General features: G+C 43.5%; 1 protein-coding gene across 1 annotated transcript; it reads left to right on the plus strand.

Moving 5' to 3' along the window:
* The first annotated feature begins 1962 nt into the window (after positions 1-1962).
* On the plus strand, positions 1963-6163 carry LOC125554290 (putative cytokinin riboside 5'-monophosphate phosphoribohydrolase LOGL3). The gene is made up of 7 exons (XM_048717866.2): positions 1963-2173; positions 3467-3564; positions 3662-3692; positions 5048-5147; positions 5364-5434; positions 5526-5669; positions 5810-6163. Exons 1-7 carry the CDS (start codon positions 2066-2068, stop codon positions 5876-5878), a joined length of 621 nt encoding a protein of 206 aa, XP_048573823.1. The 5' UTR covers positions 1963-2065; the 3' UTR covers positions 5879-6163.
* Positions 6164-13629: the final 7466 nt, after the last annotated feature.

Here is a 13629-nt window from a genome sequence, read left to right on the forward strand (position 1 = left end):
TGAGGTCATGTTTTTTCTGCCCTTTTAACATGTTTGCCCTGCCTCTTTAACCATGCAAAAAATTATGGTATTTACTCGACAATATAATTAGAATTTTTGTGTAGGTCAAGGTTTAAATATATTTCAGACCATGTATGTATATTCTATGATAATATGCACTATGAAGATAGTATCATACTCCCCATTAGTATATGATACTCCCCACTATGAGTAGTCTTACTGCCAATAATTGATATGCGTGTCGTGGGGTTGCTAGACTGCCTAGCTTCAGCATCCAATACTTGGGCCAGTTCTTTTGATGTTATTTTTTTGCTTCTAGAATAACATGTTCCGTACCCAGTTTATCCCAGAAATCCAAGCAAAAATGTTTTTGTAGAAATCCACTAGTCAAATCTTAATTAGTAGACTTCTAAAAAAATAATTTTTGTTGGGCTTCAAGAATAAGCTGGGTAGGGGCAGCCTATTCCAGCTTATTCTATAAACCAGTAAAAGAACCGGCCCTTGGTGGTTAGGAAAAAAACACTTAACTAAGGACTATTTATCCATAAATAAATCATGATGATAGCAGAAACAATATCAATTTTATAATTATATCTAAACATGTGAGCACATACTAAACATAAAACTGCAAATTATATGAAACATCACGTACTAAACATATAGAACTATAACATCTATGATCTATGAATCGTTGAAAACATCAAGTATGACTAATATGTGAAGCAGTTAAATAGGGGATGAATGGACATATATATGTCTAAGCTTGGTTCAGCTCGCATTCAACAAGCACAGAGCGAGGTGGGCCGCGGCATAGAAGCGCGCGGAAATCTGTCCTTCTCAGAAGCTCCAATAACATGTGGGAGAGATCTCTTATAAAAAGGTCTCAACTCTTCTCCACTCCCGGGGTGGTACAAAATTTCCCATCATATCATTACACCCCGCATGGGCCTTCGAGATATTTCAGGAATTATTTCATTTATGGTGCCAAGGCTCATCTATAATTCAACAACTAAGACATAGTCGTTAGATGGGGGACAAGTGATGGACGATGGATAAGGAGTGGTGCAGTGAACTGGTCGCTCCCAATGGATTACTCAGAATAGAACATAGATGTAAAGAGTGTTATGAGTTTTCCCTCAAAAAAGATTGCTAGGAATTAAAAATAATAATAACTCATATACAAAATTAAAAAAATCATGAAAAAACTAAGAGTCCTTTTGTCATGTGCAAAAATGAAAAATATATAAGTATGCCTTTCTTGTCTTTTTGTATTGAAGGTAAGTTATCAGTTTTATTCTTTGCAAATTATCGATCACTAACTTTCCCTTTATTCATGACATCTTATTATTATTTTGAACTTTCGTTTTTGCGAGAAAAGGCATCTAGTTCTATTGCAAAAGTTCATCACAAGTACAAAGCATCCCAAATATAATAAAAAGTGCATCGAGATACTTAGACCACCAAACGACCAATACTTAAAACAACCGGCAATAACCGCCATGAGGTTTGGAGGGTGTGGTGAATTATATAAAGCAATGACAATATATATCATCAACCAATACGACATTCGATTTCGCGGACGACATAAATAGTTATTGCTGTTTCTGAAATTTTGCATCCATGTTCATCTAATTATTATTTTTGCATATAGTTCATAGACTTCAAAACAGCAAAGCGTATTTTGAGTCTGCAAATGCGAGCACACTTTAAACGATTTTACGAAGTTTACCATTCAAGTCAAGCTGACTACAAATGGTTCAAATGTAAAACAGACTTTTCTTCTCGCCAAGATTTTCTTTTTGACCTTTATCTTGCAAAAGACAGCCCGATACCATTACCATTACCATTACCAATACCAATACCCAACACTCTTCACAGTCGTTTCATGAGTCTCTCTCTCTCTCTCTCTCTCTCTCTCTCTCTCTCTCTCCGGCCCGCACCTCCTTTATATAAGGGATAGGTGGCGCACTGAGAGGAATTGCGAGCCGCTGTGCACACACCAGGCAAAACAGCACAGCACACACCAGAGAGCAGAGAAAGAGGGAAGGAGAGGCCAAGGAGAAGGATGAGGCAGCAGGCGAGCAGGTTCAAGAGGATGTGCGTCTTCTGCGGCAGCAGCCAGGGCAACAAGAGCAGCTACCACGACGCCGCCATCGACCTCGCCAACCAGCTCGTACGTACTCCTCATGCATCTGATCTCCTCTCCTCTTTGAGCATCACAGTTAAGCTCTTGTTTGCTGGCCAAGGGGGCTGTGAGGACGTTTTCCTGGCTTGTTCAGCTCATCAAGGCCTAAAGCAAGCGGGGAGACTTTTAGCGCACTAATTGCTGAATGATTAAGCGGTTAGTCTGTCTGTTGGTCTGACCCTTGATGAGATTCAGAATGGAGTACACCTTGATGCATGATTAAGAGAAACTTGTACTTACATGCATGCGCACCTGCTGCACATGCATGGACGGTCTTGTCTCCTCGCTGCTCGTTGACATTAATTAATCTCCCTTAACTTGCACCGATTAATCACGTGCTGGATATTCCTATCAACCAACTGTCCCAAAAGGCCGATCTATTAGGAAGAAATGGCATTCAGACTACGTGTTCTTTTCAGATAGATACTGTGTCAAACTACATCTAATCTACGTACATGAGGATAGATGATCTTGCTTGCCAGCAGCTCTCAATAGTCAATACAGCGCTGGCATGCAGCGTGGTAGGGTAGAGCTTTTCTAATCACCCTCTCCCAGCTTCTCTGGCTCCTCATGTCGACTGGTAAATTAATATAACTAGTAAATGAGCACGTACAATGCACATTAATATTAGAGAGAAAATCAATTGCACGTTGATATTAGGTCAGATATACCCCACAAAAAAAGATATTAGGTCGGATATCATTTACGTGTTAATTATGAGATTAATATAGATGTTGATATTTGATATTCTATCAATTGCACACTCAACATGTTGAGAGCTCACCATTGGAGCAATCTAGGTCGTTGGATTGACATAATTTGATAACCGAGATTACTTGAGTCTGCCTCTTTAACTCTTTTTATATTGGTATAGCTGCAGATATAGATAGATACCCACTACCCAAGTTGAAGGAGCAGTAGCCAATTAATTACGTGTCAGGTCCGGTCTGATGGCACCCGCAAATTAAAGCATTGGATCGTCAGCTTCAGTTCTCCTCCTGTAGGATCGGCGCATGCATCACTAGGCAGTACAGTTACAGTATTACGTACGTAGTACAAGTCCACCAGTATCCCCACGGCATTCACTCGTTACGTACGACAAGTCTTGTCTACTACTACTGTATTACTGTACAAGACTTCACTCTCGATCACGTACGTTGTACGTACTGTCGGACCGGCTTGCGTACGTGCTGCCGGTCAGATCTCAAATGTACTTACGTACGTACGGTGGTGCTGGTACGTACTGTAGCTAGGAGCTAGCTGACCAAACGTCGGATGCAGGTGGGCGGGGGCATCGACCTGGTGTACGGCGGCGGCAGCATCGGGCTGATGGGGCTCGTCTCGCAGGCCGTCTACCACGGCGGCAGGCACGTCATCGGGTAACAAGTTGCTACTTACTGTATAATACTGTATTACTCTAGTTCATTAGTATAATCTTGTGTCATCTTGGTGACTTGTTCCACTATGCGCGTGCAGGGTCATTCCCAAGACTCTGATGACCCCCGAGGTATGCACTGCACTACTTGTCTCCTACAGTCCTACTGAACTTAATACAGTAGAGTATTTCATTGGTATAGAAAGAAGCATGGCATGCCCATCCATTGCGAGCCTCGATCATGAGTTCATGACACTAGCACCTCACTGGATCTTGGAATGCCCACTTGTAGCTCCTGGCTAGCCTAGGACTAACTAATAATTAGTCTATTTCTCAGGAGTGTTCCATCCTCCTAATCCAAGGGAACACATAGCCCACCGGAACCATAGAGCTACTTCCTCCGTCCGGTGAAAAATGTACATCTAGAAATTTTAGGACAAATTATGGAGTTAAATAAAAAATGCATTAAAAAGTACAGGTCATCATCTCTCTTCTCTTTAATTACCTAACCTTCAATGAGCTAAGTGCATGTAAAAAGTAAAAAGATCATGTGTAGATTGCTATTGGTCTTGATTACCGTGTGATGAGGGAGAAGTATTTTTTCTATTTTAAAGTTCATTGAGAAGATAGAAATACATTCTTTTATGGACAAATTTTGAAGTTGGATATACACTTTTCATGGGACGGAAGGAGTAGACGTTGTCTCCCATATAAAACTGAAAAAACAATCCACAGAATCACCAGACCCCACGTACGGAGCACCCGCAGATCCAAGCCGGGCGGGCGTGAGCATAAACAACGGGGGGAGCAGCCGCAGCTTTGCGTGCGATTGCGCGATGATTCCGTTCCCCGGCCAACACGAGCAGACAGACATGCATGCTTCCCTTGGATTGGAATCAACATATCAAGGCCGAGACATGCTCCTCGATCGGACGAACGTTCTTAAACTGGGGTTTCTCTGCGTGTCGTGCTTAGCCCCGTACAGACAGGCGTGCCGATCACTCGCTGTCAGCAGCTGATCCGGGCAGGCTGGACTCACTCACTGACTGTCCAGCTGAGCACATTCACTAGCTTATCATGTGCGCCGCGCACACAGCGCTGCTCTGCTTGGACGTGCCGGTCTTATAACATGGGGTGGCAGCTACTAGCGTGCCCCTTACCGTTAATAACACCTGCAGGCTGCAGTGCAACTTGCACGCCGTGCAGCGGTGGGTGTGCGCAGTAGATGTCCGTCAGAACATCGTGCCCACGCCCACGCAGATCGAGAAGAGGAGGAGTAGTAACGTCGTGGACTTCCTTCCCCCGCCCGGCCGGCAACGGCGAGCAGTCCAGCTCGTCTTGTTGCGTGCCGACATGCATGCGCAATGACGCGCCATTATCGTACCATACGCACAATTAAGCTGTGCGTGCATCTGCATTTCTCAGAGCGAGTGATTTCTGCGAGTGCATGTAATGGATGTGATGGTCCTTGTTCGTCTTTGTGGCAGATCGTCGGGGAGATGGTGGGGGAGGTGAGGCCGGTGGGCGACATGCACCAGCGCAAGGCCCAGATGGCCAGCCTCTCCGACGCCTTCATAGCCCTGCCCGGTACGTACGCTCGCATCATTGCCTCGTTGATTGATTGTCGCATTGCATTGCACCCGCTCAGTCTGTCGGCCAGGTCAGATTTGGCCCCCATGTCCATATTCATGGGCTCTGCACAATGCTAAATGCTTCTCTGACATGCCGCCTCTGTTTGTTAGTAGTACTAGTCGGCGGATGCAGCTTAATAAATCTCATGTGTTTTGTGGTTGATCAATTAAGGTGGGTACGGGACGCTGGAGGAGCTGCTGGAGGTGATCACCTGGGCGCAGCTAGGGATCCATCACAAGCCGGTACGTACGTACGCCAAGCGTGATTGAGACTCAACATGCATGCATGCATGCATGAGAACCGAAGCTAAATTTAGCATCGTGGAGGGTTCAGGTGGGTCTGCTGAATGTGGAGGGGTACTACGACTCGCTGCTGACCTTCATCGACCAGGCCGTGGAGGAAGGATTCATCAGCCCCGCCGCCCGCCGCATCATCGTCTCCGCCCCCACCGCCCACCAACTCATGGAGAAACTCGAGGTGCGCGTGCGTGTGCCTGCAATTGAAAGTTAACTGCATGCAGTAATTCAGAAACAATCTACGGAGTACAACCAATTTGAGTGTCTTGGAATATATCTGATGCGATCTAATACTTGTGTATTATATATATTAATCCCCAGGAGTACGTCCCTTACTACGAAATGGTCGCGTCCGGGCTGGACTGGGAGACGGATCGCCTAGACTTCTGATCATCGAGCAGGCATTCGCCATTTCTGTCATCGTGATGCATGCGCGCGGATCGAGCGAACAATGTGTTGAAGATTAGCGTAAAATAATACTAGCTAGTTCAGTTGTACTCGATCGTCTTCTGTAAGGGTGCGCTCAATATGAACTTTCGGCAGGTAGCTAGCTAGCGCCCAACCTTTATATATCTCATTAATTCAGTCACTAGTATTAGTTCCAAGGATCTAGCAGCCGAGATTCACTGAAGCGAGAGTCCAGTTCTTGCCAATGAATAATAATCAGTATCGGTATGCATGGACTAAAAATAGCCGGAGATAATTCGGTTATTCGAAGGCAGTTGCGAAAGAATTTAGACTCAAGTTTCAAATTTTTGGCACGTGTGATAAATCAGGATATTTTTAGACTGAAGCTTTATTAACTCTCATTCTTTTTTTTCTTCGATTATAACAATTGTAAAACAAACACCACACCCGAGCTAGTCCAAAGAAAAGCCTCCACACATATTACAAACACAACACAAAGGAGCACTAGTAGGAAAAGGCTCATCTGTCTCAGTTGGGGAACCAGGACTAATGGGTCGTTAATAATGGCCTAGGCCTTTAGTACCGGTTCTTATACGAACCGGGACAGATGGGCCTCCACGTGGCCGTTGTGGCACCAACCGGGACCAATAAGCTTACACGCGTCAGCATTTCAGCGGCAGGTTTTTTTAAAGGAGGTGGTTTAGGGGTTTTGGGGGTTAATTTAGGTTCGTATAGGTAGCTAATAGAGAGATGTGTCCTCTCTTATCTCCGTGCTACTGCTACTGCTATGCCTAAACATGACTTAGATTGAAGTGAGGCAACATGTGGTGCATGTCAAAAGTAATTCTAATCCTAACTTGATCAAGTTTGGATTGTACTAATTTCGACATGCACCACATGCATGTTACCTTCACTTCAATCCAATCCATGTTCATTTCATCCACAGATATATAATAACTCTTCATGCTCGCATCATGCATCATCATAATAACAAGTCCTGCTAATCATCATCATACAACTTCTACTCGTTATTAATAACAAGTCATACGATCATCATCCTCATAGTCATCGAACCAACCCTACTTAATTGTTCTTAGCACATGATCATCAGTATTAGGTAGGGCCTAAATACCCTCTTTAAGGTAAAATAGCATAAAACAAAATAGATCCTGACTCTCCATTATGGAGAATGGAGATCATCCTGTCTTCAATTCTTACGCTTCGCTTCCTTTTGCTTCCAAGAACCTCCTTACGACTGTCCATACATTTTTTCCATTCTTTGATTTGCATGTCTCCACTTCTTTTAGAAATCTGGTATGGACAGTTGAGATTCGTAGGATGACCTGGTTGTATGTTCAAAACATTAAGGCTACCTTTCTGATACATCAAATGAGGCACACAATTCTCTGGGATTATCTGTTGAAAAACATAGTAATAACTTCATAGTTAGCAATGATGTACTAGTTTTAGAAGTATGCAAAAGATGCACGGATGTCGTAATAGTAAAAAAATCTTACCAGGGTATCTCCATGGTAGCTACCGTAGTTGAACACATGCACTAGTGGCATGTATTGACCATAATGTTGAGGAGTTTGATTGTAGATATTGTAATTCTCAATGTCAATACAAAATCCGACCAGATGATTTTTCTCCTTGTAAGTTAATTCGGAGCCATCGGTGTAGTGGGTTTTGTCTACCATCTCCCGCACATTCTTTGAACAATGAAAATAAGCTGTCAACTATTTTGAAATAAACAATATAAATTAGCTGATAACTATGTTTGAGAAACTCACATAGCGGTAGAATTGAAGGCGTATCAATAAGGACTCAAATGTCCATATTGTCTTGCTCGATTTCAGGATCACCAAGATCCATGGTGACAAGCATACCCTCATCAAAACCATACATCTTGCAAAGTGCTTCCCATTTTTTGCAACCAAAATGGGTTACGCTCTCAGAATTGTACATCTTTACTTCAAAATCCACATCATGATGAGTCCTTAGGTGAATTTTCTTTGTTTCGAAACTTTCATGATCTTCAAAACCCATCCTCTCCAAGACATAGCGCCTTGCATGGCATGTGATAAGCTACTCGAATTGTAAAAGATGAAAATTACACGTTGAAATAGTTGTAGTCATGCTTAATTACGAAAAAACACTTGTCGTCGTTGCGTACCATTTCAACATTGAAGGTCTCCTCGAACTTAATGTTGAAGCACCGATGATCGTCCAGGTGAGGCATGTCGCACAGACCTCGATCGTCGTGGCACCAGCTGCACTCCCCCGAGAGACTTTCGTCGTCTGATGAAGACATTTCCTACATTCATAATTCAAAGATTAAACTTGTACAATTAAGTATATGTACTACAGAAACTAAATTAGATCATTATTATTCATCACGGGTTGACTATCGGTCTGTCAAGTCTTTTCTTGAAAACTCTTAGCTCACGTGGTGTATATATTCGACTCTCGGTGATGGTCGCTCCTCACTTTGTCCCCGAGTGCATTACACCAAAATGTCTAGCACACGGAAACGAAGGAGAAGCGACCCCCACGACAACAGTCGGGATTCTTCGTCCTCTCATATATATATATATGGTAGAACTCTCCCTCACTGATTCCTCTCTGACATTTGCGACCGTCGGTGATGGTCGTTACTCCTTCTTCCCCTAGTGCATAACAAAGGTCTAACACCCGGAGAAGAAGGAGAAACGACCCCCACGACAACAGTCGGGCTTCTTCGTCCTCTCATATATGGTGGAGACTCGACAGACTTAAAATCAACCCGAAATATCGTTTATTTCTCCTCTTCTTCCTCTCCTCTTCTTCTTTTTCTTCTTCTTCTTCTTCTTCTTCTTCTTCTTCTTCTTCTCCTTCTTCCTCTTCTTATTTTCCTTTTTTCTCTCCTTTCTCTTCTAAATATTTCATATACAAAAATCATAAAAATTCTATGAACAAAATCTAAACTACACATCTAAATTAATACAACTAAATTAAAACAACTAAATTAACTACACATCTAAACTACACATCCAAATTAATACAACTAAATTACAACATCTATATATAGGGGGCGCGGCGGCGGCGGCCATTACAGGGAGGAGGAGGAGGGGATCGGCGGGCAGCGCTCACAGGGTGCGCGGCGACAACGACGAGGAGGCAGGGCCGGCGGCGTCGGGGCAGGGGTGGCGCGGGGCAGCGACAGCGTCGGTCCGGGCGGCACGGCGTCGGGGCGGCGCGTCGGAGGCAGGGGCGACGACGGCGACGGTGAGACAGGGGGGCAGCCTAGTGACGTCGCGGCGGGGGAATGAGCAACTGGAGGAAAAAATTACAAGTCCTGTTTATATAGACGAGGCATTGGTCCCGGTTCGTGGCACAAACCGGGACCAATGCCCCCTTTAGTCCCGGTTGGTGCCACCAGCCGGGAACAAAGGTCGGTTTTCGGCAGCCCAAAAGGCGGGAAGCGACTGCCTTTGGTCCCGGTTCGTGGCACCAACCGGTACCAAAGGGGGGCATTCGTACCGATTGGTGCCACGAACCGGTTCCAATGCCCCCCTTTAGTCCCGGTTGGTGGCACCAACCGGGACCAAAGGTCTCGTTCTGCCCATGCCCAAATGTTTAGTCCCACCTCGCTAGCTGAGAGGGGCGCGCAGTGGTTTATAAGCCCCACTGCCGCACCCCTCTCGAGCTCCTCTCAATTGCAGGCTTTCGGACTTAATTGTCACTGGTATGCTCGATGGGCCTACTGGGCCTTCTGCGGGCCTGAATCCTGGCCCATGGATGAGTTTTTAGTCGTATTCAAACCATGGAGGCCCAGTAGGTGGCATATTTTTTATTTTGTCCCTGTTTTTTTGTTTTCTTTTTTTGCTTTATTTATTTTGTTTTGTTTCTACTTACAACAAAAAACTTATTTTATTTTGCTATTAAAGTTTCTAACAAAAAAAGTTCTTTATGAAAATTCCTTTTGCTTTTAATGATTTTGAACAGAAAATACTTGGATAATTTTAGTTGCATCAATTTTATATGTAATTTTAGTTTCAATAATACTAGAGATTGCTTATAATGTTTTGAACAGAAAATACTTTGATAATTTTAGTTTCATAAATTTTATTTATGTTATTAAAGTTTATTTTATTTTATTTTGTTTTGTTTCTAATTTTATATTTTATTAAAGTTTATATTATTTTGTTTCTAATTACTTATTTAATTTATTTTATGATAATTCTTTTTGCTATTAAAGTTTGTAACAAAAAAGTTCTTTATGAAAATTCTATATAATTTTATTAGTTGCATAAATTTTATATAATTTTAGTTTCAATAATACTAGAGGTTTATAAAATGCAACATTCAAAGCATTTCAACAAAACATTCAAAGCATTTCAACAAAACGGACAATCTGTTTCGAGATATCAGGGTTTCATACAGAAACTCGTCTGTTACAACATGCATTTCAAATGAACTAGGAAAAGGTTGAAAGTTGGCATGGTATCATCATAATAGTTGTGGACAGAAAGTCTTCACTTTTTCTTCGCTTGTGTGCTTTGTTTATTGCGCCATAACCATGGATAATCTTCATCGTTTATCAGGATGCTTGGGTCAGCCTTGACTTTGAAGGAAAAAAATTCATGGAATTTTCATAATCTTCGGACATGCCTGTCTTGCCCTCCACTCCCACGATGTCCCTTTTTCCTGAAAGAACTATGTGGCGCTTTGGCTCATCGTATGATGTATTCGCTTCCTTATGTTTTCTTTTTCTCGGTTTGGTAGACATGTCCTTCACATAGATAACCTGTGCCACATCATTGGCTAGGACAAACGGTTCGTCAGTGTACCCAAGATTGTTCAGATTGAAGGAAATATGCCCTAGAGGCAATAATAAAGTTATTATTTATTTCCTTATAATCATGATAAATGTTTATTATTCATGCTAGAATTGTATTAACCGGAAACATAATACATGTGTGAATACATAGACAAACAAAGTGTCACTAGTATGCCTCTACTTGACTAGCTCGTTAATCAAAGATGGTTATGTTTCCTAACCATGAACAATGAGTTGTTATTTGATTAACGGGATCACATCATTAAGAGAATGATCTGATTGACATGACCCATTCCATTAGCTTAGCACCCGATCGTTTAGTATGTTGCTATTGCTTTCTTCATGACTTATACATGTTCCTATAACTATGAGATTATGCAACTCCCGTTTACCGGAGGAACACTTTGGGTACTACCAAACGTCACAACGTAACTGGGTGATTATAAAGGAATACTACAGGTGTCTCCAAAGATACATGTTGGGTTGGCGTATTTCGAGATTAGGTTTTGTCACTCCGATTGTCGGAGAGGTATCTCTGGGCCCTCTCGGTAATGCACATCACTTAAGCCTTGCAAGCATTGCAACTAAATGAGTTAGTTGCCGGATGATGTATTACAGAACGAGTAAAGAGACTTGCCGGCAACAAGATTTAACTAGGTATAGGAATACCGACGATCGAATCTCGGGCAAGTAACATACCAATGACAAAGGGAACGACGTATGTTGTTATGCGGTCTGACCGATAAAGATCTTCGTAGAATATGTAGGAGCCAATATGGGCATCCAGGTCCCTCTATTGGTTATTGACTGGAGACATGTCTCGGTCATGCCTACATTGTTCTCGAACCCGTAGGGTCCGCACGCTTAAGGTTACGATGACAGTTATACTATGAGTTTATGCATTTTGATGTACCGAAGGTTGTTCGGAGTCCCGGATGTGATCACGGACATGACAAGGAGTCTCGAAATGGTCGAGACATAAAGATTGATATATTGGAAGCCTATATTTGGATATCGGAAGTGTTCCGGGTGAAATCGGGATTTTACCGGAGTACCGGGAGGTTACCGGAACCCCCGGGAGCTAAATGGGCCATGATGGGCCTTAGTGGAAAAGAGAAGAGGCAGCCCTACATGGGCCGCGCACCCCTCCCCTCCCTTGGTCCGAATTGGACAAGGAGAGGGGGCCGGCCCCTCTCTCTCTTTTCCCCCCTCCACAAGTCCTATTCCAACTAGGATTGGGGGGGGGGGAATCCTACTCCCAGAGGGAGTAGGACTCTCCTGGCGCGCCCTATGTGGCGGGCCAGCCTCCCCCCTTTGGTCCTTTATATACTGAGGCAGAGGCACCCTAGAGACACACAAGTTGATCCACGTGATCTTTTCCTTAGCCGTGTGCGGCGCCCCCAGCCACCATAGTCCTCGATAATACTGTAGCGGAGTTTAGGCGAAGCCCTGCTGCTGTAGTGCATCAAGATCGTCACCACGCCATCGTGCTGACGGAACTCTTCCCCGACACTTTGCTGGATCGGAGTCCGGGGATCGTCATCGAGCTGAACGTGTGCTAGAACTCGGAGGTGCCGTAGTTTCGGTGCTTGATCGGTCGGATAGTGAAGACGTACGACTACATCAACCAAACGCTTCCGTTGTCGATCTACTAGGTATGTAGATCACACTCCCCCCTCTCGTTGCTATGCATCACATGATCTTGCGTGTGCGTAGGAAAACTGTTGAAATTACTACGTTCCCCAACAGTGGCATCCAAGCCTAGGTTTTATATGTTAATGTTATATGCACGAGCAGAACACAAGTGAGTTATGGGCGATATAAGTCATACTACCTACCAGCATGTCATACTTTGGTTCGGCGGTATTGTTGGATGAAGCGGCCCAGACCGACATTACGCGTACGCTTACGCGAGACCGGTTCTCCCGACGTGCTTTGCACAGAGGTGGCTTGTGGGTGACAGTTTCTCCAACTTTAGTTGAACCAAGTGTGGCTACGCCCGGTCCTTGCGAAGGTTAAAATGGAGTCAAATTGACAAACTATCGTTGTGGTTTTGATGCGTAGGTGAGATTGGTTCTTACTTAAGCCCGTAGCAGCCACGTAAAACTTGCAACAACAAAGTAGAGGACGTCTAACTTGTTTTTGCAGGGCATGTTGTGATGTGATATGGTCAAGACATGATGCTGAATTTTATTGTATGAGATGATTATGTTTTGTAACCGAGTTATCGGCAACCGGCAGGAGCCATATGGTTGTCGCTTTATTGTATGCAATGCAATCGCGATGTAATGCTTTACTTTATCACTAAACGGTAGCGATAGTCGTGGAAGCACAAGCTTGGCGAGACGACAACGATGCTGCGATGGAGATCAAGGTGTCACGCTGGTGACGATGGTGATCACGACGGTGCTTCGGAGATGGAGATCACAAGCACAAGATGATGATGGCCATATCATATCACTTATATTGATTGCATGTGATGTTTATCTTTTATGCATCTTATCTTGCTTTGATTGACGGTAGCATTATAAGATGATCTCTCACTAATTATCAAGAAGTGTTCTCCCTGAGTATGCACCGTTGCGAAAGTTCTTCGTGCTGAGACACCACGTGATGATCGGGTGTGATACGTTCTACGTTCAAATACAACGGGTGCAAAATAGTTGCACACGCGGAATACTCAGGTTATACTTGACGAGCCAAGCATATACAAATATGGCCTCGGAACACGGAGACCGAAAGGTCGAGCATGAATCATATAGTAGATATGATCAACATAATGATGTTCACCAATGAAACTACTCCATCTCACGTGATGATCGGACATGGTTTAGTTGATTTGGATCACGTAATCACTTAGAGGATTAGAGGGATGTCTATCTAAGTGGGAGTTCTTTTAGTAAATTAACTG

The sequence above is a fragment of the Triticum urartu genome, chromosome 4A, assembly GCF_056163025.1.
Source record: "Triticum urartu cultivar PI428250 chromosome 4A, HENAU_Tu73, whole genome shotgun sequence".
Lineage (NCBI taxonomy): Eukaryota > Viridiplantae > Streptophyta > Magnoliopsida > Poales > Poaceae > Triticum > Triticum urartu.

Bases quoted from the DNA above. Each gene is read 5' to 3' on its own strand.
- LOC125554290 (XM_048717866.2), top strand. From the start codon at position 2,066: ATGAGGCAGCAGGCGAGCAGGTTCAAGAGGATGTGCGTCTTCTGCGGC. The intron at 3,693-5,047 runs GTATGCACTGCA...TCTTTGTGGCAG, and splicing joins AGACTCTGATGACCCCCGAG to ATCGTCGGGGAGATGGTGGG. The intron at 5,670-5,809 runs GTGCGCGTGCGT...ATTAATCCCCAG, and splicing joins AACTCATGGAGAAACTCGAG to GAGTACGTCCCTTACTACGA.